Consider the following 27,971-nt stretch of genomic DNA (forward strand, 5'->3'; position numbering starts at 1 on the left):
ATCTTCATGCATCGTGTAACAGACTTCCTGTTTCTGCTGTACCTTCTAGCTGGGAATTCAGCCAACTCTACTTCCCTCCCACTATGCCTTATTAACTATACCTACAGGAGCCTCCTACATAATGTAAAGAGTAGAGTTAGTTGAATTCCCAACTAGCCTGTGCAGAAGAAACAGGAAGTCTGTTACAAGATTTACACTAGACAAGGGGTGGAGCAATGAAGACAACAGCGCAGACAAGGACGGCATGGATGACTACACTACAAAGGTAGTAAAATAATTTATTGGAAAGTTGAATATAGGGGTTTAATTACAAACTGTTAAAACAAACTTTACAACACTTGAATATGATTATAGGAAAGTTATTCTTTTGATTTTTTTTTCTTTTTTACTTTTGTTCACTTAATGAGATTATTGGGCATAATATAAAAACACTTACAAAGACACAAGAACACATAACTCAAAATGTTAACTAAGAAATATACAATATATTATCTAAAGGAATTTAAAAACAATGGAAAGCATATATTGTAGGAGACAGAAGAGTGGTTACATTTAAAAGGTCAATTGCAATATAGATTGGTAAAGTCAACAGCGAAAGAAAAGGATTTAGAGGCACCTAGAGTATACAGCAATGATTGCCCCAAAACATCTTACTACTAGAGATGAGCGAACCGGGTTCGGGTTCGAGTACATCCGAACCCGAACGATCGGCATTTGATTAGCGGGGCTGCTGAACTTGGATAAAGCTCTAAGGTTGTCTGGAAAACATGGATACAGCCAATGACTATATCCATGATTTCCACATAGCCTTAGGGCTTTATCCAAGTTCAGCAGCCACCGCTAATCAAATGCCGAAAGTTCGGGTTCAGATGGACTTGAGCATGCTCCAGGTTCGCTCATCTCTACTTACTACATCTTACTTAACCGTTCAGGAGGATGCACACAGTAGCCCATTGCACTCTCCGCTGTCGGTCATTTCCCATAGACTTTTCATGGAGCCGTTGGACAACTACAAGCTGGTGGGTGAAAGGCATTACGGCACACTTCTCCTGATCTGTGGGGGTCTCAGTACTAGGCTACATTTAGTGACCGTTTCCCCATCTAGCAGTAGATAAAAGCAATTTTTTGTTTTTACATCTCAAGCACTTAGGGTAACAGCTAGAAGCAAAATCCCAAGGCAAACAATCCAGGGTATAAAGGATATCAGATCAGATTTAGGATTTTGTTTCAGCCTCCTTGTATTTAGAGGCTTTTTGATTCGATCCCATTGGGTAAAAATTGCTTCTCGGGCTCCCTCCCATTTTCCGGGACCAGTCAGACGGAACTGATAAGGATTGCAGGGTCCAAAAACAACTTTCCATGCCAAACGTGGGTCTGTCAGGAACATCTTCCATATGTTTAGCTTCACTCCTGTATCCGAGGCCAGATCATCCATGTACGTGATATAATCCGTGCGCCGAAAGTTATTGTGGGCTGTGGCAAACCTTACAGTAAAAATGAAAGTGATATAATGAATTAATTATGAATGGTTTTCTCACCATCACATCGGAAATATAACTAGACTTGTATTCATGTGTGCAATTTCCGGCAGTGAGCCCCTCTTCCCAATCTTTTTCTTACGCTTGTGTTCAGATGGGAGATTTGGAATCAGGGCTCAGCAAGGACAGCTGGTTGCATGCCTCTGTAGCACAAACCACAATGACAGTACTGTAATTATTTACCATCTTCATACACAAATATTTTGCTCTGTGAAATTTTAATATTTGCTGCCCAGCATGCGAAACACGATTCCTCCAGCAACGGGAAGAGAAGAGCCAGGAAAAAGGTAAGATTAGATACAGGTCATTACACCAGCAGGAGCAAGTCATGTTATTCTGGTTTACACAGCCATTTAAGCTGGTAAACCAGAGTATGGGGTATCTATGCTGGAATTCACAGGAATTCCAGCATAGATACTTTATAGAACCCTATGGGAGCCTCTGGAAGTCTTGACGTCTATGGATGTGTATCTGGAATTTGTCCAGAATTGGATGCACTGGTAGCCAGACTGGATACCCGCCTGATCAACCACTCTTCTGGCATTAGGTAGTATTATACCTCTGACTACAAGAGGCCGCTCTCTCCCCAGTTCTCCAGCACATGAACAGAGCAAGAAGGAAGAAGAGCTTGAGAGCTGTGCAGCAGGTAAGTAGGTTTTTTTTTTTTGTTTCTTTCCATTTTTTAGTCAGAAATTACTGACTTTCTTGAAGCCTCCTGAAAGGCTTCCTGATCAGTGTTTCCTGACTGTAAAAATGGCCACAGACATGTGTATGGGGCATTAAAGCGTAAATACCAGGAGAAAATCAAACTCTAGTTCTCAGCCCTATTCCAAGTCTGAGAGGCAGCGTGGTCATCTTCCGCTCATCCTACTGATCGTTCGGGGTCTGAACACTCATCCACTGAGAGATAAAAACTTAATATGTCAAATTTTTTTTCTTCATGGCAGTATACTTTACAGGAACTTGTATTTTTTAATTTACCATTTCTTCCTGAGCCGTTCATCCTTTAGCATTTCCTTCTTCATTCCTTCAGGGTCTGGAAGTTTGTGGGATCCTGAAAATTGGAGGAAAATTACTTCAAGTACAGAATGACTTCCTTTCTTGATTATGAAATTCTCATTTATAGATGGTTTACTTACCCTTGAAAACTCTAGCGGCCCATCGTGCCTGAAGTTCAGCAACCACCATAGTTGGCCCAATTGGAAGAACAAAGGCAATGAAAGCCATGGTGGGTTTTTCGATCCCCAATGGGATTATCTTTTTGTAAAATGATCCTTTGTTTTCATCTTTTTTAACAATAGATTCATCCAGAAAAGGGAAACTGTAGTCGTAACCTGTGGCCAGAACAACAACGTCAAGATTGTCCACAACAGAACAGTCTTCAAAATGGGCCGATGTCTCGGTGAACCGCGTCACGTGAGGCTTCATTATAATAGAACCCGACATTATACGGCTTGGAAGCTCCTCATTCACCAAAGGTTCTTTCCATGCAGATCTAGGATTTGATTAGAAAATATCATAAGAATTTTTTTAACGACAAGAGACTGTGATAACATAAAAGACAACATTCAGATATCTAATAAACCAAATTACATGTTTGTAGAGCAGTAATATTTGTAGCGTTTCTACAATAGTCCTGTGTGCATGGTTTTTGTCTTGTCGCCTTTGTTGGTGTGATGGTAAATACTGTTGTAGCTAAAAGGACCAACGTATTTTAACAAATACATGTCCCCTATGTCTGCCCCTCTTCTCTGTCCCCTGCCACTGTTACTATCTTGCAACAGCGGCAGGGGAGAGAGGGGAGGGGACAGCTCATGGGCACGCGCCTGAGGCTTCCGGTTTCCATGGCTACCATCGGGGCTCTGCAATCACTTCGCAGAGCCCCAAAGGACACCAGAGAGAGAATTCTCCCTCTGTAGAGGGAGAATTCTCTATCTCAATCCCTATAGATGCTGCGGTTTTGCTGACCACAGTGTCTATAAGGTTAACTCAGCAACGGAGCAAGGCTCCGGTGCTGAGAGTTGCGGCAGGTCCCCGGCTATCACTGATAGCCGAGACTCGCCGCTGATGACACAGGTGCAGCTCTTGCGCCTGTGTCATCCTAGAGCGTTAATTAACATCGCTGCAGCATCGAGCATAGGCTGCAGTGACATTAATTAACAGTGCAGCGATGAAAGGGGTCAACATAATCTGTTAGAAAGGAACTAATTGAATCTTCCAAACTTTGCAAAAAGTTTTAAAATTGTAAAGATAACGGCCGTACATAAAAAAAAAAAAAGTATGCTTGTCTGTCCTTGCTCTCCCAGTGTTTTCCACTAGGTCTCTGGTGTCTCCAGTCTGCTCAGTGATTGGCAGAGCGAGCTGTCACTCGAGATAAGTGACAGCCCACTCACTGGCGCTGCCCCATCTCAGCCAGTGATTGGCTGATTGGAATTTGAGGCTGAGGAGGACTCCGAGGGAGCATGGTAAGGTAAATATAGATGAGATGATAGATGTAAATTGCACAAAAACAGTTAAACGCCTTCATTGCTTTAGCTGTTTTAGTTTGGGTAATTTAAGGTTTGGGTCAGAGAAACATTGAATTTTGCCTCACAGTTTGGCAAACTCGCTCAACCACACGTTTGAAAATTTCCCTCATCTTTACTATCTGAGCATCTATATGACTCATGTATAATCTCTATGTATCACGTTTCGGTATACTACATCTTCATGTCCTATAATTTACCCCTCTACCCTGAGCTTTGGACTTGTGTAATGCTAGTAGACATTAGTAGATGAAATTCTATTTTGAAACAGTAGACATTAAAAGATTAAAAGTGATCTCTATAATAATTTAGGACATTATAACATTGTTTCATTTACCCCTGGGGTTGTATGTTGTACAAGTCGTGGTTGAACTGATTGTTCATGTACGTCTTTATCATCCATCGAGATACAGCTGGTGGCACCATACTTTGGATCCAGTTGGAGTAACGACGTAAAAATCCCAAATCAAAAGGTAGTCCTCCTTCTCCAAGTCTTTGAAGGACCCATACACCTTGTCTGGAGCTCAGATATACCTGCAGGCAACGAAGAACGGACTATGAAAAGTAGAAGCTAGTCAACACATGAAGCTTTGCTCAACCATGAAAAAGCATTCGTTGTTTGAAGACGTGAATTTGGCAAGGTGAACTTTTCTTGTTAGGTACTAAGAGCTCTCTGAGAGCTTTATCGGCTGCTCCTCTTAGGGCCTTGAGCAATAATATGTGTGACAATGATGAGCCAAAGAGCTGATCATCTGCTGATTGTTGTCCCATCTGGCTGTCCCACATAGAATATCAGAATATAATTGATTCTAATGGAGCTGCGTGACAGAGGGGAGGGGGATATGGTCCAACTGGGGGGTGGCGGGCCTGCCCCCGGTGCATAGAGCCAAGCTGGTGCACAGCCAAAACAACTCTGGGTCCGCTTCATTCATCACTTTTCGTTAAGAATAAACCTAAGCCAGCTCTGAGCTGGCGTAGGTTTCCTTGCGCACACACTGGTGCGCACAGGATTTTTGTAAAGGCAGTGCGCCTCTACATAAATCTCCGTAGTGTCAGAGTTGAGGGGACATTTTTAAGTCAGGCGCAAAAAACGCCGGACTTAATAAATGTCCCCCTATGTGTGAACAACTAAAAAATAACATGGGGGGGGGGGGGATTTATCAAGACTGGCTTTTTCTTCTGCTGGTCTTAAATTAGGCCTGTAAGGCTAGGTTCACACTGTTTTTGCAATCCGTTTTTTTCATGTTTTTTTTGCAAAAAAACGGATGAAAACGGATGGAAAAAACAGATGCATTAGAGTGCATCCATTTTAATCCGTTTTTCCATTGACTTCCATTGTAAAAAAAAAAAAAAAAAAATGGATCAAAACGGATCCGTTTTTTTAAGTGGACACAAAAGTAGTGTCAGCATCTACCTGGGAGGCTCTTGTACATAATTCAGTAGCGATGTCCACTCCGGTGTTCCCCATTCCAATTATTAATATTCGTTTCCCATCAAACCCAATTGGTTTCTTGTATTGACGACAATGTATTACTTGACCTCTAAATGTTTTAACAATACCTCATAGAAAAAAAAAAAAAAAAAAATTGAGATTGTACAAGAGTCACAAAAAATAGAATATAGGATCCAGAAAAAAATATAATATTGCTTAATAGTAGTTACCTGGGAGGGTATTCTGGGACAGTACAGGCTGGACGTGTTGACCAGTACAAACCATGATGGCATCAAATATGGCTGTAATTTTTTCTCCATTATTTTCAGTAGTTACTAGCCACTGGCCGGTGATAGGGAAGTCTGGATGCTTCTCTACTCTGCAAACGTCCGTCTGTATCCAAGACACCATCAAAGATAAAGAGTACAAGTGAGCGAATGTCACATCAGCACAAAGAAAAAGTGATAGAAGCAGCGGCTTCCCTGGCGCATTCTGTCTGGACCAGGAGTCTGATGTCTAGATTTCCTCAGTGTTATCAGACACGGACTCAACGTTCTGGTGAAAAGAAGGTCTTTTTTCGCATTCAGGAGGCCACCCTTCATGGCATCATGTTAGAGTAATAACTAGAGATGAGCGCACCGGGTTCGGGTTCGAGTCGATTCGAACCCGATCGTTCGGTATTTGATTAGCGGGGGCTGCTGAACTTGGATAAAGCTCTAAGGTTGTCTGGAAAACATGGATACAGCCAATGACTATATCCATGTTATCCACATAGCCTTAGGGCTTTATCCAACTTCAGCAGCCACCGCTAATCAAATGCCGAAAGTTCGGATCAACTTGAGAATGCTCGAGGTTCGCTCATCTCTAAATATAACTAATAAAAAGCCACAGAGGAAAAAACAGGAAAAAAAGTGATGGTAAAGCTTTCCCCATCGGTATGCAGATCCAGTAACCATGGATAACCACCTAATGAAATAGGGCTTGTGCACGGAACTCGCTCAGGTCTCTTCATTCTAAGGATCACATGGGTCTCGGTAAATAGGGAGGTGTAGAGGAACAAAGCAAATTGCTTCTTTCCTATCTGCATTCTGCTCATCAGGCTGCGAGCTTTGAAGTCAGATCCGTTTCCTACCGCTCCTCCCCAGATGCTGGGAAGAGATAAATCCAGTCCTGGAAAACTTTTCCCAGGACTGGATTTGCTTTGTTCCTACTGTAAATTCGCTCATCTCTAATGATGAGCTATCACTTTTATCAGGAGAGAAACACCCTGTCAGTGGAAGACCATATATCAAGTACATGGACAGGGGATCCATGCATCAAGCCTTCTGTCATTCATGTACACGTGACTTAGATGAGCGCACCCCTTTGCTGTCAGATCCCAATCACAACTGGTTATGAAAGTACCAAGGTTCCTTTTACACGCACAGATAAATCGCTTACTCGCTTATTTAGCGAACGGTAAGCGAGGATTTTTTTCCTTTTAAACAATAGGCATTAAGACGAGAAGATGAATCCCTATGAAGTTGTTAATGCAATCATTCGTAATTGCTTTCTTATCTATAGGCTATGTTCACACTATGTAAAATAATGGTTGTTTTCACCGGCCGGACTTTTGCGACCAAAACTACAACCGTAGAATTACGATTGTACGGCCGTTGTTTAATTTTGATTCCTAGCATGTTTATGAATGGGAAGAAACAGGTCATTTACTTTAAATACTGCGCCCAGCCCGAGAAACCACTCAGAATTTTTTTTTTACATCAAAATAAAGTTTAATTCGGCAGATATAAGTTTTACGTTCGCGGCCGCATTTAAATCCACGGCCGTTGTTGCAGCATTACCGGCCCGGGAATAATTGACATGGTAATTTTTCACGGGGCCGTTATCTGATACGTAGTGTGAATTCAACGGCCGTAGTTACATTGCAGTCATTATAGGGAACCTCAGAACAACGGCCGTAGTTTTGCGGCACGGACAACGGCCGTTATTTTACATAGTGTGAACATAGTCATATACTGTGAACCATGAGCGTTTACACTGAGAGATTTGAGGACGATTAACAGGAACTTTGAGGTCAGCTCAAAAAATGTGAAGTACAAATGATTTTAACCAGATTATCGCTTAAATTTGAACGATTTGATGATTTTTTTGTACAATAATCATCTCATGTAAAAGGCCCCTAAGCACACCAAACAAGCTGCCATCAAGTTATACACCCTTCTATAGCATATGAAGTGCAAATTCAAGCTGTTGGTCTAGCTCATATCCTATGCTCACCTTCTACTAAGGTTAAAAGCTGAGCATAAATGAGACCCAAGACGGTCCACACACCCCAGATATAGGCTGCCGCCTCTTTTCGAATACAGGGGAAAAAGACTCAACACACAAATACACCGCACTCTAGTGGTCAAAATGCTAAGCATTAAGGGGGAGATTTATCAAACATGGTGTAAAGTGAGACTGGCTCAGTTGCCCCTAGCAACCAATCAGATTCCACCTTTCATTCCTCACAGACTCTTTGGAAAATGAAAGGTGGAATCTGATTGGTTGCTAGGGGCAACAGGGCCTGTTTCACTTTACACCATGTTTGATAAATCTCCCACAAAATTTTATGGATGAATTTCTCAAAGAATTGACCACTGATGGCCTATCCACTGGATGACACGGCAGGGCTCCTGGCACCATTTGCTGTGGGCGAGTGTGAGCGGCACCTCCAAACTGTGATCGGTGAAAGTACCATGTGTCAGTGCTCACAGTCAGATATTATTTTTTAATTGGTAATTTGGTTTACATTGGTTTAAGAGCTCACAGTTTTTCAAAATTGTGACTTGGTATAGGAGCCAGTGGCGGATTATAATGGGGGCGGTCTGGGCGGCCGCCCGGGGCCCAGGGCTCTGGGGGGGCCCATGCCGCCCACATTATTACTGTGCATGAGGTTACACAACAGCACATCACTTTCGGGGCCCAGCAGGCCCCTGAGTGATGTGCTGCTGTGGCGCGCTGTCCCTGGAGTCCGCACTCCCCCCCCCCCCTCCCCACCGCCAGATTGGCAGCAGCTGTGGCCTCTGACCCCTGGCCTGACCCACAACATACAGTGAGCGGTACCTGAGGGCACAGCGTCAGTGATGTCACCCGTGCGCCGCGGCGCCAAGCTCCTGCCCAGCCCAGCCTCACTCCTGGAAGTCTCCCTGCAAGCTCCTGCCCCGCAGCACTTCATCACCTCAGGGCAATCATGCTCAAGTGAGGTAACGTACGTGTGTGTGTTTGGTGGTGGTGGTGGTGGGGGGGTGGAGGTGTGTGTGTGGGGGGGGGGTGTCAGGTGGTGTTGTATGCTTGTATGGAGGGGGTCTGTTGAGGTTGTGTGTTTGTGGGGGGATGAGGGTCAGGTGGGGAAGTGTGTGTGTGTGTGTGTGTGTGGGGGGGGGGGTCAGGTAATTGCAGGCAGGAGTACAGCATTGGAGTACAACTCCTATCATGGAGGTTGCTGTCAGCAAATGATGGGGAAGTAGTCCAAAATCAGCTAATTCAGGATGGACTGTGCACAGTAGTATCAGCGCACAGAACTAAAACAGTCCGATGTGCTGTTTGTTTGGTGAAGTTTATAACAAACAGCACATCGGACTGTTAATTCTGGACTACTTCCCCATCATTTGCTGACAGCAACTTCCATGATAGGAGTTGTACTCCAATTCTGCTTAAGGGTGATCTTTGCTCTCTTGCTAATTCATTCTGTACTTTCATATATATTGTTTTTAATTTTTGTATTTTGTTGGGGGGCCCCCAAGCTTGGTGAACAGCCCGGGGCCTATGGTAAAGTTAATCCGCCCCTGATAAGAGCATTGCTTTGGTGTAAGAGCTCCCTGTACTGGGTGGGAGGAGGAGTGGAGGAGGGGCATGGTCTGCATAGTGGGGTCTACAGCCCTGTACTCTGACCCAGGAAGTCTCCCTCACCTTCCAAATCATCCACTTCAGGCTGGGGCTTACATCAGGGGACAGGACTGTGGGGGTAATCTCTTCATAGCTGTAACCCCTCTCTCCCCGGACAGAGAGTACTGCATGTATGTGCCCACATCTGTCCTGCTCCTTCCTTCATGCTCCCTGCAGTCTCTGTCCGCCCTTGTGTTTCCCATCCTCTCCACTACTGTACAGTAACTTATAATATCACATATTCTGCTGTTTCTGAATGTTTGTTTCATCGGTTTTACATGTTATTTAGAATAAATTATATTTGGGGTGTGGAACCAATTGTCTGCATATTATTGTTTTTTTTTTATGGGAAAATTTGCTTTGGTTTAAGGGTATAAACCCACACACCGTATAAGCAGCGTATTTACTGCTGCGATACGCAGCAAATACGCAGCAAACACGCAGCAAATACGCAGCAGATTATATCTAAATAACTGAACACAGCATCAAATCTGTACCAACAAATCTGCTGCGTATTTGCTGCGTATTTGTTGCGTATCTGCTGTGTATACGGTGTGTGGGTTTGTACCCTAAGAGTGGATTTGGATTACAAGCGCGGTCCCGGAACGGATTATGCTCCTAATCCAAGGCACCACTGTACATCATATCTAAGGATGATTGGGACTCGAGCATGTTTGAGCTGGATCGTTCAGCATTTGATTACCGGTGGCTGATGAAGCTGGATGCAGCCCTAGGGAGTCCGGGAAAACATGGATACCACCATAGGTTGGAAGCCTTCAGTCTTTTCTATAAACCTTGTAGTGAATATTCCCTATTGAAATTCTTTAAGCCCTTAATACTAGTAAATAACTTTGGTTTGGCCTTGGACTCACATATTTCTTTGATTTTACCTCACGCCTCAGTTCTTAGTATTACACATAAAAGCTAAATATTTCTTACCTGAAATTTGACGTATTTTATTAGTTTGAAATGTTCGGCATACAGCCTGATGTACTCAAAGTATTTATGATGAGGTAGGTAGTTCGGAAAATCCTCCGGCATTGGGAAGTCACTAAAACACATGATTTCTTTGGAAAGATTGGTGACCAAGGACCTGTAGATACTGGCTCTTCCCTCTTCTACTACGTCCTGAAATAGTTCATTCTTACTTTAGTTATATAGCCTATAGTTATATTTAAAGGAGTATTCCGCTCAAAGATAACTATTGATATGTTGCTGTCCATGGTAAGACTAACAATTCCTTCTATACTTGTTATTATCTATTCAGTCTCCTTCCTCCAGTTCTTAGCTGCTGCTTTCTGATGAAAACACAAAATCTGTGTGTGAGCTTTTATCTGTCTTCCCCTCCTTCCCCCTCCCTTCTGAGACGGAGATGTAAACAGAGTTCCTGCAAGGCTTTATCTGCAACATTGTAGCTTCTTTGTAACGCTACGAGGGATAACCACAGGGAGTTCACCAGAAACTTGACCTCAGATTATTCCTCCCAGCATTACAAAGAAGCTACAATGTTGCAGTTAAAGCCTGCCAGGGACTTGTTTATATCAGCTGTCTCAGAAGGGAGGGGGAAGGAGGGGAAGATAGAGAGAAAAGCTCACACAGAGATTTTTGTGTTTTCATCAGAAAGCAGCAGCTAAGAACTGGAGGAAGGAGACTGAATAGATAATAAAAAGTATGGAAGGAATTGTTAGTCTGAACATGGGCAGCAACATATCAAAAGTTATGTTTGAGTGGACTACCCCTTTAATCCATATGATCATAACTACATTGTGCTTATTTAAACCTAGTTTTGCCTGTTATAAGGAATGTATTATTCATTGACGGGCAGTCCCTTTACCACAGTAAGTATAAGCAGAGCTGTAATGCACTCACCGTGAATCTCCAGAGGCCTCCAATATCTTTACTTCTTTCAAAGCAAGTCGGCTCAAGACCTTCCTCTAGACACGCCTTAATGGAAACCAAGCCGCTGATCCCAGCTCCAATGATAGCGACTGTTCTCACCATGGTTCTGTCTATGACAGAGAAAATAAGTTAGAAGTCTACAAGTTGTTTCCAAGACTTTTGTTTACAGCTGAACATTTCTGTAAACAAGAAAGAGGATGCATGTGACCCATGGTGCAACACTGTCTGTGCCAAAAAGGGCTAAAAATTCTGGGAAACTAAGCAAGCTATTAGCCATCGTGTCTGATGACCCATTAGTTAGGGAGTGTTTTGTGAATATGGCTTTACAACCTATTAGGCTGGGTTCACACTACGTTTTTTCCATCTGTTCTAACAAATAAACAGATGAAGACAAATGGAAAAACAGGTGCATTTGTGTACATCCGTTTTTCTATTGACTTCCATTATAAAAAAAAGGATCAAAACGCGTCTTTTTTGCGTACATCTGTTTTTTGCAAAAACAAAAACAAAGTGTGAACCCAGCCTTACAAAACACAGCAAATCACTGGGCTCAGGGAGATCAGTGAAAAAAAAATCCAATGAAGAGCTCACTCAAGAGTCTCCACTGATACATTGCCCCCTCTAATTTTAAATATGCAAAAAAGGGGTCCGTGGAGCCTCAGTTGTGAGTCTTAAAACACAGGAATAGCCAGATATCCCTCCAGGGAAGGAAAGTCTGTTGCCAGGGGGGAGATCACCAAACCACCCTGATATGCAACCCCTTAAGTCCCACTCAGTTTTGAGTATTGTGACATGACAAGGGATTAGCAACGCCAGGCATCTATCCACAGACAGCTGTTTCGGAGTATTGCCCCTCATCAGTGTGGAGCAGGATTCTGGCTAATGAGGGAAATGAAAAGTAGACCAACAAAACAGCAATCACTGAGCTCAGGGAGATCAGTGAAAAAGAAAAAATCCAGTGAACCCAGCCTTACTTTTTTTTTTTTAACCATTTTGGTGTAGATAATACTTTTGAATCATTTTTAAAAGTACTTAATGTTTTATTAAATTCAAACTATATGATTTGAACTTTTATCATATTTATTTTTTAACCTCTTTAGGATGGAGCCAATTTTTGTTTTTGCGTTTTCGTTTTTTCCTCCTTGTGTTTAAAAGGCCATAACACTTGCATTTTTCCACCTAGAGACCCGCATGAGCCCTTATTTTATAGTGAACCAATCATGAGGATTTAGGGTTCAGAGTTACAATAATGAGGTTGTGAAGAATGCTGCAGTATTTCTTATCATATCCTCTCCCTGAAAATGTAGTTTTATTCCTCTCCGCTCTGTATGCAAATCAGTGGTAACTAGTCATGTGGGTGGCGGAGAGGAGTGACTATAGACCAGGAGCCATGAGGAGTATGGGATGACCTCAGCTCCTTAGCCCTTCCATCCAGGTCAGCGCTCACTTGCTCCCCAGGGAAGAAACAGAGTGCTGCACATCACACCTATGGCTGATACTAGTGCCGCTTGGCTAAATAAAAAACACATCAGAATTTTGTGTATGAATTGATCAAGCCATACTGCCCCATGTACCTCGTGCCGGTATCTGATACACATGGGTCCCTACACTAAGTCCACACCGTGCCAGTCAGCGGCCACCAACCCCGCAGGCGTGCACAGCCAGGGAACGGGGGCCATGGGACGGCCCTGCGACCCCCATGCCACAGGACCAGACCCAAAAACACCACACCAGAACCCGGCCAGCACCGCCGGCGGAGAAGGTCGCCCCCAAGCAGCACAAGTCTGGATAAGGTATTGCGCTCACCATAGCTGCAGCAAACAGAATGGGAAAAAAACAGGAGGGATTAAAACCATGTGCACTCAGGTGTCTCCTGCTAATTGCGGTCATGTGGGTCTCACCAGGAGGAGTGCAATACACGGAGAAAAGAGAGAAACAAAATGTGGCTCAGGGAAGAAACAGAGTGCTGCACATCACACCTATGGCTGATACTAGTGCCGCTAGGCTAAATAAAAAACACATCAGAATTTTGTGTATGAATTGATCAAGCCATACTGCCCCATACTGCTCACTTGCTCCCCGTTCGTAGTGGGTGCCAGTAAAGGAGCTGCAGGAAGGGCCGCCCGGATGATCTTTAGATCGTTGGGGTGGCCATAAAAGAGAGCGGTAGTCCGCTGCTATTGTTATTGTTTTATTTCAGCCTGTTGGAGACTTTGTGCATGATGGCTGATCATTGCCTTTCAACACTACCTATCAAACCATGGGATTATCGGCAGGAACCGTTGATAATCGGACAATTACAGTCGATAATCACTTTGTGCCTATAGAGTTTAAAAAGAAACGGTCATCAGCTTCATCCTGCCTGAACCAGCGGCTTCTCCCATCCCACTGGGCTTGGCTGATAGGTCTCCATGTACACAAATAGGAAGCGATCTATCAAAGCCCAGCAGGGAAGGGAGAAGGCAGCCATGAACCAAGAGACCACTTTTCTCCCCATTCCCGGCAAGTCAGTGACCATTCTAATAGTAAATCAGCTGAAAACTGCTTACATTGTGATACTGAGAGAACAGCATGTAATAAGCTCTAATTATACAGGATAACGTTATATAAATGATCTCTCTCTCTATTATTCTATCTATCTATCTCTTATTACAGTATATACTCACATAGTTGAATCAAATTAAAAAAAAATCTTCCTCTTTTCCGCCTTCTTATGGTTTCCCAGAACCCGTCCTGTCAGCCTATTACTCCTAAGAGGCTGAAACAGAGTTACAAGACAACATAAATTTTTTAGCGATGTACAATGGTTATTTAAGTGAATGAAACCCGAGACATCAAGAATATATAGGGAAAAAAAAAAGAAAAAAAACTTGTTGAGTAAGAACAGGTTGGTTGGTGTGGGATAGGTGTTACATTACACCATCTAAATAGAGACCATCTAAATAGACACCAACACAAAGAGATTAGAATTAAGCTGAATAATTAATGTAATGGCTCCAAGGTTGACCGATCTACAAGAACAACAAATCTCAAACAGGAAATGTATTCAAATCTTTAAATCTTAATACTGTGTTCACACACAGTATATCTGTCAGTTTTTTCAACCAAAACCAGGAGTGGGTTAAAAATACAGAAGCCGGGCACATCTCTCCATTATAATTTAACCCTGTCCGTTCCACTTTTGATTTTAATTGGAAAAAAAAACACTGACAAAAAAAAAACCTGATGGAAATACTACTGAATGTGTGAACATAGCCTTAAAGCGACTGTAGCACTTCGACCCATATATGAGGCTTCTCATATGACCTGATGCCCGCTGCGGCACAGATTCCAATTGTGCGCTCCTTTTTCTATCCGCTGCAGGGTTCCAGAGATCTGCACTGTCAGAAACTTCAGATCCAAACAAGTGTGCAAGGTCAGAACAGCAATGACAGTAGCAACAGCTGCCGAGGCCGTATTCTAGGCGAGGCGCTTTATCACATTCTTTAATGGCACATTTTTCTGTACTGGACAGGTCTCAACCAGGTCTAGAGTATGAGATGCTGGTCTTCTCTTAAGTAGCGTTGAGCAAACTTCACGGAAGTGCCCGGGTCCGGCAAATTCTCAGAGTTGGATGCCACCCTAGGGAGTCCTTGGGCTTCCTCCACCATCTCCAGACGTGGGACGTTAAATGCTGAGAGCTCGGGTTCAGAGAAGTTGCCGAAGACGGACACTTGACTGAACAATAGTGTTGCCCAAACTTCACAAATGTATCCGGGTCTGACAACGTTCCCGAATCTAGATGCTCGTCATGAGTTGGATGCCACCCTAGGGAGTCCTGGAAAACCAAAATACAGACAAAGGCCATAGGCTGTATCCATGTTTCCACGCAGTTCTCTTCTCCAGATGTGAGGAGTTAAATGCCGAGACCTCAGGTTCAGAGAAGTTACCAAAGCCAGACACATTTTAAAGTGGTACTTCGGGCTAGCTGGGCTTTTCTGGCTATGGCCGGGGAGGAGGAGGATGGCAGCGCGGACTGAAGCAGCGCGATCCGGGACTTGACGCTGAGACCTAGGAGGTAAGTGGGCGTTGTTGGTCTCATCCATGTCCTCCCCGGCCATAGCCAGAAAAGCCCCCTAGCCCGGAGTACCACTTTAATGAAGTTCCCGCAACACTCTGATCTCTCAGCATTTAACGCCCCACGTCTGGAGAAGGTGGAGGCAGCACAAGGACTGCCTGGAAAACATGGACACTTTCCTCGCTGATTCTGCCTCTTTTGCTCCGTGTGAACTGGCCCTTATTAGAGATGAGCGAACCGGCCGAGGTTCGGGTTCGTGTGAACCTGAACTCTCGGCTTCTGATTCCCGCTGTCTGCCCGCTCCGTGGAGAGGGTGGATACAGCCGGAGGACCGCCTGGAAGACTGGGATACAGCCTATGGCTATGGCTGTATCCCAGTTTCCCAGGCGGTCCGCAGGTTGTATCCACCCTCTCCACGGAGCGGGCAGACAGCGGGAATCAGAAGCCGAGAGTTCAGGTTCACACGAACCCGAACCTCGGCCGGTTCGCTCATCTCTAGCCCTTATTACCAGTCGCAGATGGATTATCTGATTAAGTATTAGTCATGCGACTACTCCCGATTTATTTGTAAAAAGTCAAAGATAATTTTAAGTAAATCATAAATACAGAAGACAAAGATAAAGGTTATTAATGACCTGGAGGTAAACAAAATAAAACCCCTAATGATGGATGATATAAAGGTTATAATGCAACAGTTTAAAGCTATGTTACCACAATGTATAAACAAAGGCCATTGTTTTAAATGAAAGCTGCATTGAAGTCTATGGATAGCGGGCAGACATAATTGACACGATCATTATTACAACGGCTGTTGTTCAATACGTTGCTTGAAACAACGGACGTTGTTTGCATCAACTTCAGTGCAAATCATTGCATTATGTAAAGAATGTCCATTGTGTAGATTGATAGCAATGGCCATTCTTTTCATAAAACGATGCTATCTGAACATAGCCTGAGGGTCTGTTCACACGTACAGACTCGCAGCTGAAAACTCGCTGCGAGTTTTGCAGAGAGATCGGCTACGAGTCAAGATCCTGGCAGGTCCCAGTACTACATACTCGCAGCTGTCTGAAAGACCGCTGCGAGTATGTAATGCAGCAACCCCCTTAACCCCTTCTGCTCCCGCTCAGCTGTCTGTATATACATTACCTGCACGGGTTCCGGCATCCTGCTCTCCTGCCCAGCCAATCAGTGGCTGCAGCTGGGCGGGAGAGCAGGACGCCGGGATCCCGTGCAGCAAGCAGAGGTAATGCATTTACAGACAGTGGAGCAGGAGAAGAAGGGGTTAAGGGGGCGGCTGCATTACATATTCGCAGCGGTCTTTCAGATCGCTACAAGTATGTAGTACTGGGACCTACCAGGACCTTGACTCGTAGCTGATCTCGCTGCAAAACTCACAGCGAGATTATACGTGTGAACAGACCCTGAAGGGGTAAAATATTTTATATACATTTTTTTAAGAAAATGCGTGATCAAGATTATATATATATATATATATATATATATATATATATATATATATATATATATATGTATATATATATGCGGTGACATCCGTAGTTTTATTGGCAGCAGTGGAGGTGCAATGGAAACAGGTAAAAAATACCAAACAGTAAAATAAAAACCTGCTCATCTGAGCAGTTCCCTCACTGGCAGTATAGCAAAAAAAAAAAAAACCTTGCAGGAGACACAGGTACCTTCTGTGTGCAGCTCAGCAGACCAACACTTTTCCTTGTGTAGCAGCCACAACTACCATCCAGCTGGCTATATATAGGCTGGACAAACTGTGGCCTGGAGTAGTCATCCACCCATCACCGACTACTCCCAGTAAGAACTGTCCCGGATCAGCTGGTAACGCGCATCTAAAGAACCTAGCTAGAATATATACACCATTAAAGACCTTCACAGCTGCTGCCTTACTATATATATATATATATATATATATATACTTACACACACTGTATATATATTTTTTACATTGAGTGGCAGCAGTGGTGACATGGTGTCTCTCTCTGCTGCCACCAATGGTTGCATCAGGAACTGCAGGGCTGCACAAACCCTGGTCCTGACACTTATACACTGCTCAAAAAAAATAAAGGGAACCCTCAAATATCACATCCTAGATGTGAAAGAATGAAATCTTGTCAGTGATACTTTGTTCTGTACAAAGCTGAATCTACTGAGAACAAAATCCCACAAATATCATCAATGGAAATCACATGTATTACCCAATGGAGGCCTGGATTTGGATTCAAACGCAAAATTAAAGTAGAAAAACACTCCCGGCTATTCCAACTCAGATATAATGTCCTTAAAACAAGTAAAAATGAGGCTGACTATTGTGTGTGGCCTCCACGTGTCTGTATGACCTCCCTACAAGGCCCGGGCATGCTCCTGATGAGGTGTATGACCTCCCTACAAGGCCCGGGCATGCTCCTGATGAGGTGACTATATGACCTCCCTACAAGGCCCGGACATGCTCCTGATGAGGTGTATGACCTCCCTACAAGGCCCGGGCATGCTCCTGATGAGGTGGCTATATGACCTCCCTACAAGGCCCGGGCATGCTCCTGATGAGGTGGCTATATGACCTCCCTACAAGGCCCGGGCATGCTCCTGATGAGGTGTATGACCTCCCTACAAGGCCCGGACATGCTCCTGATGAGGTTTCTGTATGACCTCCCTACAAGGCCCAGGCATGCTCCTGATGAGGTGTCTGTATGACCTCCCTACAAGGCCCGGGCATGCTCCTGATGAGGTGGCTATATGACCTCTCTACAAGTCCCGGACATGCTCCTGATGAGGTGTATGACCTCCCTACAAGGCCCGGACATGCTCCTGATGAGGTGTATGACCTCCCTACAAGGCCTGGACATGCTCCTGATGAGGTGTATGTATGACCTACAAGTCCCAGGCATGCTCCTGATCAGGGGCGGTCTTGGCATTTCTGGGGCCCCAAGCGAAGTTATGTCTGGGCCCCCCCCCCTCGACACGCGTTCCAAAACAATAGACCGCTGTGTGTTGCCCCCAGTAGTATATACCCCTTGTGCGCTACCGCCAGTAATATATACTCCTTGTGTGCTGCCCCCAATAGTATATACCCCTTGTGTCCTGCCCCCAGTAGTATATACCCCTTGTGCGCTACCGCCAGTAATATATACTCCTTGTGTGCTGCCCCCAATAGTATATACCCCTTGTGTCCTGCCCCCAGTAGTATATACCCTTGTTTGCTTCCTCCAGTAGTATATAGACCCCTGTGTGTTCCCCCAGTTATATATAGCCCCCCATGTGCTCCCCCAGAAGTATATAGACCTCCTGTGTGCTGCCCCAGTTGTATATAGACCCCCTGTGTGCTGCCCCCAGTTGTATATACCCCCTGTGTGTTCCCCCACTAGTATATAGGCCCCCTGTGCGCTCCCTCAGGGGTATTTAGCCCCCCTGTGTGCTCCCTCACTTGCATATAGACTTCCTGTGTGCTCCCCCACTTGGATATAGACCCCTGTGTGCTCCTCCAGTAGTATATAAACCCCCTGTGTGGTTCCCCCAGTAGTATATAGACCCCCTGTGTGCCCCACCAGTATTATATAGACCCCTTGTGTGCTGCCCCAGTAGTATACATACCCCTGTGTGCTCCCCCAGTTATATATAGACCACCTCTGTGCCTCACAAGTAGTATATATACCCCCTGTATGTTCCCCCAGTAGTATATAGACCCCCTGTGTGCCCCACCAGTAGTATATAGACCCCTGTGTGCTCCCCCAGTAGTATATAGCCCCCCCTGTGTGCTCCCCCACTTGGATATAGACCTCCTGTGTTATCTCCAAGTTGTATATAGACCCCATTCTGCTGCCCCAAGTAGTATATAAACCCCCTGTGTGCTGCCCCCAGTAGTATATAGACCCCTCTGTGAAGCCCCAGTAGTCTATAGCCCCCCTGTGTGCTCCTCCTGTTATATAGCCCCCATGTGTGCTCCCCCCATTTATATAGACCCCCGATGTGTGCTCCCCCAGTTAAACAGACCCCTGTGTGCTCTGCCTCCCATATAGTATATAACACAATAAAACAAACACTTATACTCACCTGGGTCCGGGCGTCTCCTCTTCACTCTTGTGGCCGCAGGAAGGGTTTTCCCTGCGATCACAAGAGGCCGCACTCCCCTTGTCCTGGCGCTGATGTTCCAGTGATGTCACTGCAGCACCGACACCACAAGGACAAAGCTGCCACTTGTGACCACAGGGAAAACCCTTCCTGCGGCCACAAGAGTGACTGACAGGAAGGGAGCCAATGTCTCCCGCCCTGTCAGTGCTGCTGCATGAAACTATGAGCACTCATTACGAGTGCTCATAGTTACAGTTCAGATGGCAGCAGTGAGCGGGGCAGCGGCCCTGTCCAGCGGTCTTGAGCAAAAGAGCGGGGCTTGGGGGCCCCCCTGGATGTTGGGGGCCCCAAGCGATCGCTTGGGGTGCTTGGTGCCAAAGGCCGCCACTGCTCCTGATGAGGTGTCTGTATGACCTCCCTACAATGCCTGGGAATGCTCCTGATGAGGTGTCTGTATGACCTCCCTACAAGGCCCGGGCATGATGCTGATGAGGTGTCTATATGACCTCCCTACAAGGCCCGGGCATGCTCCTGATGAGGTGTCTGTGTTACCTCCCTACAAGGCCAGGGCATGTTCCTGATGAGCTGTAGGTATGACCTTCCTACAAGGCCCGGGCATGCTCCTGAAGAGGTGTATAATCCTCCCTACAAGGCCCGGGCATGCTCCTGATGAGGTGGCTGTATGACCTCCCTACAGGGCCCGGGCATACTCATGATGAGGTGTCTGTATGACCTCCCTACAAGGCCCGGGCATGCTCCTGATGAGGTGGCTTTATGACCTCCCTACAAGGCCCGGGCATGCTCCTGATCAGGTGGCCGATGGTCTCCTGAGGGATCTCCTCCCGGACCTGGACTAAAGCAGCTGCCAACTCCTGGACAGTCTGTGGTGCGACATGAGGTTGGTGAATGGAGGAGACATGATGTCCCAGATGTGCTCAATCGTATTCAGGTCAGGGGAATGGGCGGCCACTCCATAGCTTCAATGCCTTTATCTTGCAGGAACTGCTGATGTGGTGATGTGTCGGTGTTTAAGTCCTGTTACCATAAATAAACTGTTCTTTACTTTAGGAATACTTGATAAAGTAGTATACAGTAGACTTGTGACTTAACAATAAAGCTTGGACTTGCCTGACAAGATTTGTGCTGAGAGCTTAAGAGGTAGCATAGCCGTGCTGGCTTAGTTGCGTGCTGAGAAGTAGAGTAAGTTTAGAGAAGTGGATAGGAGGATATCACGAGAGTCCCAACCCACGTAGTAATGTGCTCTGCCTGAACTTTTAGAGATAGGAGAAGTAGAATACTTGAGAATAAAGAGATTGTTTGTACCCGTATTTTGACTTCTGTCTTTGCACCACCTATTGCCCTACAGTGTTAGGTAACCCGTCTTCCTAGGGTGACACAAGCCCCAGAACTTGTTATCTGAGTTGAGCTGATTGGTCAGAATTTTCTGGTTGCACCCGCGCTGCGAGATAGAGTACGTAGGCTTCTAGCAAGTTTGCTCTATCTGGATCAGTTACTCTTGCTTCAGAATACTGTCCTGCACCTTTAGATACAGTATGTTCACGGCATGGGCTGGGATGATCCCTTACTTTGTTGTCTCTGTGAGCGTTTAGCACTGCATTGTGTGTAGAAGTGCTACTTTCATGAGACGGGTGTCTGTGCTTCCCATGTGTGTCTGTCTACTACCTTGGCTCCAGACTAGACTACACTGGACTCGTCCTCTAACAAGAATCCAGGCATAAGCCAGGGCCCAACTTGACTGCTGTAGGGACCGTTCTGGCTGGTGTCCTCTCTATACAGGAATCAGAATAAGACTGACGAAGTGTGTGACTACACTTCCTTGTTGCGGGTCCCTTGGGCTCTTGTCACAGCAACCTGGAGGGGTAGTTGATCCACCCGGGATGTTGGTACCGCCACTTACAGAGAGGGTAAAAATAAGTCAAGGTAGATGGTGGTATGTGTATGGGTGCAGGTGCAAACAGAGGAAGCAGAGTCTTGTGCGTTTCGTAAAAAAAAATTTAACAGTTCACTGAACAGAACAGTACACACAAAACAGTGCAAATCTTGATAAACTTGGTTAATGACAATAGTAGTAATAGAGTAGAGTAGTACTCTGCCGGAACTGTAGTGTGTATATAGAGGTAGATAAGTGATACTCGTACTCAAGTTTAGACTAAATCTGACCGCCTTCTGCCGCCTAGTATCTTAGAACCTATCCTAGGTAGATGGCACGAGCCCCAGTTGTTGGCTATCTGGGTGTCTCAGACTTACAAGATTACCCGGTTGTCTTGCACTGCACAGAAGGATACGTAGCTTTGTACTTTGGTAGCTTTGTCCTCTTACTCTTAGGAGATCGTCCTGCATTTTTCGAGAGGTTCCTGGCGTGGGTTAGGGTGATCTAAGTGTCTTCTCTCCCCTACTTTGGACTTAGCACTGCATAACTGCCTTGGTAAATGATTTAGAAGAAATCTCTCTCAGAGCTAGTCTCTCCTGTATCTGTCCCCTCGGACCTCCAACAACTAACTCCCTGTACTTTCTCCCTCACAGAGCTAACTCCTCCTACAGGGCAAAGTTTGTGTAAGAGAAGAGGATAGGAAAGATAGAAAGAGCACCTGTGATAGATCAGAAGATGAACACATGACATAAATAATTAACCCATTGACTTCAGCTGTGCATAAGAAATACATACAGACAATAGTGGCATGGGGTGCAAACACAACAAAACCTGTGGTGGGACACCACACACCAGCATATGGTTTCACAAGGATCTCATCTTTGTACATAATGGCAGTCAGGCTACCTCTGGTGAGCACATTGAGGGCTGTATAGCCCCCCAAAGAGATGCCACCCCACACCATTACTGACCCACTGTCAAACCGCTCATGCTGAAGGATGTTGCAGGCAGCAGATCAATCTCCTCCACATCTCCAGACTCTATCACGTCTGTTACAGGTGCTCAGTGTGAACCTGCTCTCTCCTGTAAAGAGCACAGGGCGCCAGTGGCAAGTTTGCCAATCCTGGTGTTCTCTGGCAAATGCAAAGCGTCCTGCATAGTGTTGTACTGTGAGCACAACCCCCATCTGTGGACGTCAGCCCTCATACCATCCTTATGGAGTCGGTTTCTAACCGTTTGTGCAGACACATGCACATTTGTGGCCCGCTGGAGGTCATTTTGCAGGACACTGGCAGTGCTCCTCCTGTTCCTCCTTGCACTTAATCTGATGAAGAGAGCCTAGTACTCTTGAAACGCGTAATATGTGCAGCATGCAATAAACTTTTACATTTTTATTTGCACTCTACTCCTGAATACTGTGTTGGGCAGCGCTGGTTATCACTCGGGTACGGCTGTTTCAAGCCACTTCTTGTTTTTACGTTTGCTCCTTGCACAAAGGCAGAGGTAGTGGTCCTGCTGCTGGGTTGTTGCCCTCCTACGATCTCCTCTACATATCCTGGTGTACTGGCCTATCTTCTCGTAGCGCCTCCAGCCTCTGAACACTATGCTGCCAGACACAGCAAAATTTCATGCCACAGTTTGCATTGATGTGCCATCCTGGATGAGCTGCACTACCTGAGCCACTTGTGTGGGTTGCAGAGTTCGTCTAATGCTACCATGACTGTGAAAGCATCACCAACATTCAAAAGTGACCAAAACATCAGATAGAAAGCATAGGTACTGAGAAGTGGTCTGTTGTCCCCACCTGCAGAACCCCACTTTATTGAGTGTGTATGCATGTGAAATTGATTGTCAATCAGTGTTGCTTCCTAAGTGGACAGTTTGATTTCACAGAAGTTTGATTCACTTGGAGTTTTATTGTGTTGTTTAAGTGTTCCCTTTATTTTTTTGAGCAGTTTATATAACCAGTGATTCACACACAACCCAAAAACAGGCATCACTGTTTTTACAAGGAAGTAGCTGTGTGTGTGTGTGTGTGTGTGGATGTTATTTAATCCTGGGTAATCACTTTGAAAAGGAGTGAGTACTGGGCACCTCCCAGGGAGTACCAATGTACAGAGAACAAAGAGAAAACCTTTAAAAAAATTAACCTTTCCTCAAATTGGCTGCACCGCTAAGGGGTTAAAGGTTGACTCTACTGGAATTTTATGTAACTGGTTAATTGAAAGACGAACTGAATTGCTAAATTCACAGCTTGTGCTCTCACCAATAGCTTGAAGCATGAAACAGAGATGGAGAAGGATGACATTAGCTAATAAGCAGGGCCCGTTCTAGTTTTTCTGCTGCTGACCTTAAAAAGTGAATGGTTCATGGGAGCCCCAGGGTGTCAAATGTGTCCAGCACTGCAGAGGGAATCAGCTCTTTCTGTCTCGCAGGTCAGTCACTGTGACCTTCCTGACCCTATCACTTACCAAAGTCATTAGACCAGAGCCTGAGGAGACCGGACCGGCCGTGAGGAGAGGGCAGAGTGGCTCAGCACATGGGTGAGTTTGACAGGGAGAGGAAGCCACATAGACACAGTGCCGCCCCACCGCAGAGTTTAGACCAGGTGCAGGGACAGAAACAATGAGTTGGTCAACCCTGTTAGACTGACTTCACTAAAATGGCAGGGCCCATTTGCAACCCCCTTAGGGACCTGAGATTCTGCCGCCTGAGGCAAAGTCCTCATGGCAGAAGCGGCCCTGCTAATACGTGTTCACCGAGACCTCAAGTGAGCAAATTGTCACAGTCCATTTTTATTCCATAGTAAGCTGAGACTTTCTGCATACAGAGGGAGTCCAATTAGCTAGCCCAGAGAAAACAGACAACAGATGTGTGGTGTTACACCCTTCAGGTGTATAGAAGTGGTGATGAAAGTAGTGATAAAGTTTTGCCACTAGATGTCGCTGTATTATATATGGAATAAAAGGAAAAAGGGAAAAAAAGAGGCCCTGCGCCTCGTGTAATACTGACAAATATGTAGGATAAAAATGAGAAGTGGAAGGTCGCTCACCTTATTGCCCCTTGGGCTTTATGCGTATCACCCCTCACTGTCCGTGGGGGTACTAGCGGTACCAGGTCCTGTGGAAGGTCCGAGGTATGTAGTGGCTAGGATAATGGCTGCTAAAGCTGATGATACCCAAGACGGGTTACTCCCAAGAAGAGGGGCCCGTAAGAACAAGTATGGGTAAATAAATAAAAAAATTAAATAAAACGCGGGGGTATGTGGTATCAGCGCTGCCAAAAGTATCCAAAGATAGCCGGATGTAATAAGATGAATAATTTATTCTTAAAAGCACAATTATGACGCGTTTCGGAAACTATTAGGTCTCCTTTCTCAAAAATAAAGTGCATAACAGTAAGGGTACAGGTATCGATATAAATACATATAAAAAGGGCGCCAATCCCGCCCCTAATTAGCATATTGGTAAGTAAAAATGGACATAATAGTGCAAACAATAAAATCAATATACATAGCATATATTTTGTAGGCATAATAGTAAATATGGATTGAAATAATGTAAATATATGTATTTCAAAGAGTCCATGAACATGACAGGTGATTGCCGAGATAGTGTCAGAAAGCCGGTGGTACGGGGTAGCCGGCAAGATGCAATGCAGTTCGCTGGAGTGTTAGGTCATGTGTTACTCGTTGGCCAATGACGGGCCGGGGGTGTGTAAGGTGGTGTCCAATCGGAATAGCCGAATAACGGAAAGGATAACACCAGAGAACGTCGCCCGCAGAGAGAACGAACCGGTGGGTAAGCTAGCTGGAGGTAGATGTCTTCTAGAGTTGTGTCAAAGGGCTCGTGGTGTCTTTAGATATCAAAGAGAGCCGAGCGCTGTTAAGTCAGGTTCTCCGGTCACGTGACTGGCCTGGACCAATGAAACGTGGGGGTGTGTTTGCCGTGGTCCAATCAGGTTAATGTAAACAAAGAGCCGGCATCTCATCTGGAGGAGGTCTCTCGGTGCATGTAAGGATGGAAACAACGTTTCACTCAAGTTGGATGACCAAAAATAAATGAATACTGTTAGTTTGTTACAAGAGAGAGCATGGTATAGTGGTTGATAGCTAGATTCGTATAGAGAATAAAATATATGACATAAAAAAATATACATATAAAATATATAATATTATAAAGAAATGTGATATAGTGTCAATTATATGATAAATACAGTGTTATAAATACATGAATGAATAGTGGATAGTATAACTTATCTATATATGTATATATGTATATATGAAGATATATGTATTTACATGTGGAATGACTTTGTAAATGAATATCTACAGGGAGATGTGTAAGTGAAGTTAGTTATGTACGTTCTCGATGTATTCATTCAAACCTTGTGGGACCAACGTTTTTAGTTTGTAAATCCAAAAATTTTCTCTTTTGCGCAAGCTTTGAAATCTTTGACCGCCTGTTGGAATCTGTTCTATAGGGAGAACGGTAAAGGAAGAAAATTTACTATGGTTGCAGACAAGGGCATGCCTAGAGACACTGTACAATTCGTAACCTTTTTCTACGTTGCAACGATGATTGTTAATTCTGCAACGTAACGGCTGTGTGGTGCGGCCTATGTACTGGATGCCGCATGAACACTGTAGAAGGTAGATAATAAAAGAAGAGCTGCAGTTGAGATAGGATTTAATTTGGAACTCTTCACCTGTTATCGTTGATTTGAAAGAGCGAGTTTTGTTGAGAATATTATTACAACATTTACATCTGTTGTTACCACATTTGAAGCTTCCGAGGATCTTTGGTAGGGGGGTGATATTGCTGGAATGGGTAACCGGTTTTAATTTACTGGGGGCTAAAATGTTCTTTAGAGCACGAGCCCTTCTGAAGGTTATCTGTGGTTTCTTGGGGATGATGTCTTTGAGAAAAGGGTCATGGCCAAGGATGTCCCAATGTTTGTTTAAGATAGATCTGATAGTCTTGTGGTCTGCTGTATATGTAGTGATGAAATTACAGGCGAAGTCAGGGTTCTCCTTCAACTGTTTTTTATGGGTTTTGGGAAGTAAGTATTGTTCCTGACTGAATGATCCAGCTTTTTTGTATGAATTTCTTATAAGAGAGGCGGGGTAGCCTTTGGAGGTGAATCTTTTAGCTATTACACTGCTTTGGGATTTGAAGTCACTATTTTTTGTGCAGTTCCTACGAATCCGGCGGAATTGGCCGTAAGGAATGTTGGTCAACCATTTTTTATAGTGAGCACTGTCAAAGTGAAGGTAGCTGTTGCTGTCTACAGATTTGAAGTATGTTTTTGTCATAATTTTACCTTCTTCATCAAAAACTAGGATATCTAAAAATTCTGCATTGTTCTTATAGATGTTGTAAGTAAACTCGAGCCCCCAGTTGTTCATATTGAGGTCTGTGATGAAGTTCTTGAGCTGCTCCTCTGTATCATCCCATCGATGTATCGACAGTACAGGGTGCAGTGTGAAAAAAGTGGGTGTCTATAAATTACCTCATCTTCAAAGTTCCCAACGAAGAGATTAGCAAAGCTCGGTGCGAAAGTACTTCCCATCGCGGTACCCCGTTCTTGATTGTAAATTTTCCCATCGAAATGGAAGATATTGTGTTTTAATATGAACTGTATGGCATCAAGGATGAATGTGGCTTGTTCAGGAGGCATAGTGTTGTCCTGAGTGATGAAGGTAGATACTGCTTTTGTTCCTAGATCATGATCAATAACTGTATATAAGGATGAGATGTCCATGGTAAGGAATAAACAGTTTTCATTCCAACTGGCCTTGGTGATACGGTCAATAAAGTGGGTGGAATCTCGTGTATAGGATGGTAGATTGGTGACATGTTTTTGTAAAAAGGAGTCAACATATTTAGATAATTTTGATGTTAAGGAGTTGATACCTGATATTATTGGTCTACCTGGTGGATGTAGAGGGTCCTTATGAACTTTTGGGAGATAGTAAAAGAGAGATAGAGTGGGTTCAGAGATGGAGAGATAAGTTATACTATCCACTATTCATTCATGTATTTATAACACTGTATTTATCATATAATTGACACTATATCACATTTCTTTATAATATTATATATTTTATATGTATATTTTTTTATGTCATATATTTTATTCTCTATACAAATCTAGCTATCAACCACTATACCATGCTCTCTCTTGTAACAAACTAACAGTATTCATTTATTTTTGGTCATCCAACTTGAGTGAAACGTTGTTTCCATCCTTACATGCACCGAGAGACCTCCTCCAGATGAGATGCCGGCTCTTTGTTTACATTAACCTGATTGGACCACGGCAAACACACCCCCACGTTTCATTGGTCCAGGCCAGTCACGTGACCGGAGAACCTGACTTAACAGCGCTCGGCTCTCTTTGATATCTAAAGACACCACGAGCCCTTTGACACAACTCTAGAAGACATCTACCTCCAGCTAGCTTACCCACCGGTTCGTTCTCTCTGCGGGCGACGTTCTCCGGTGTTATCCTTTCCGTTATTCGGCTATTCCGATTGGACACCACCTTACACACCCCCGGCCCGTCATTGGCCAACGAGTAACACATGACCTAACACTCCAGC

At 44.6% G+C, this 27,971-nt stretch overlaps 1 protein-coding gene across 1 annotated transcript; it reads right to left on the reverse strand.

Moving 5' to 3' along the window:
- Positions 1–874: 874 nt before the first annotated feature.
- Positions 875–27,955, reverse strand: LOC138789367 (flavin-containing monooxygenase 3-like). The gene is made up of 11 exons (XM_069967979.1): positions 27,820–27,955; positions 26,947–27,105; positions 26,132–26,809; positions 11,292–11,431; positions 10,362–10,550; positions 5,726–5,888; positions 5,478–5,623; positions 4,401–4,597; positions 2,678–3,033; positions 2,520–2,592; positions 875–1,484 (listed from the first exon to the last, which is right to left on the reverse strand). Exons 1-11 carry the CDS (start codon positions 27,953–27,955, stop codon positions 1,139–1,141), a joined length of 2,583 nt encoding a protein of 860 aa, XP_069824080.1. The 3' UTR covers positions 875–1,138.
- Between the last annotated feature and the right edge of the window lie 16 nt (positions 27,956–27,971).

This window comes from Dendropsophus ebraccatus, chromosome 4 (assembly GCF_027789765.1).
Source record: "Dendropsophus ebraccatus isolate aDenEbr1 chromosome 4, aDenEbr1.pat, whole genome shotgun sequence".
NCBI classification, from domain to species: Eukaryota; Metazoa; Chordata; class Amphibia; order Anura; family Hylidae; genus Dendropsophus; species Dendropsophus ebraccatus.

What these genes read in the sequence shown, in the direction of transcription:
- LOC138789367 (XM_069967979.1), bottom strand. Translation starts at nt 27,955, where the DNA reads ATGTGTTACTCGTTGGCCAATGACGGGCCGGGGGTGTGTAAGGTGGTG. An exon ending in GAGGCCTCTGGAGATTCACG is followed by an intron (nt 10,551 to 11,291) that starts GTGAGTGCATTA and finishes GAACTATTTCAG; the next exon opens with GACGTAGTAGAAGAGGGAAG. An exon ending in TATGTACAAGAGCCTCCCAG is followed by an intron (nt 4,598 to 5,477) that starts GTAGATGCTGAC and finishes CGTTGCCTGCAG; the next exon opens with GTATATCTGAGCTCCAGACA.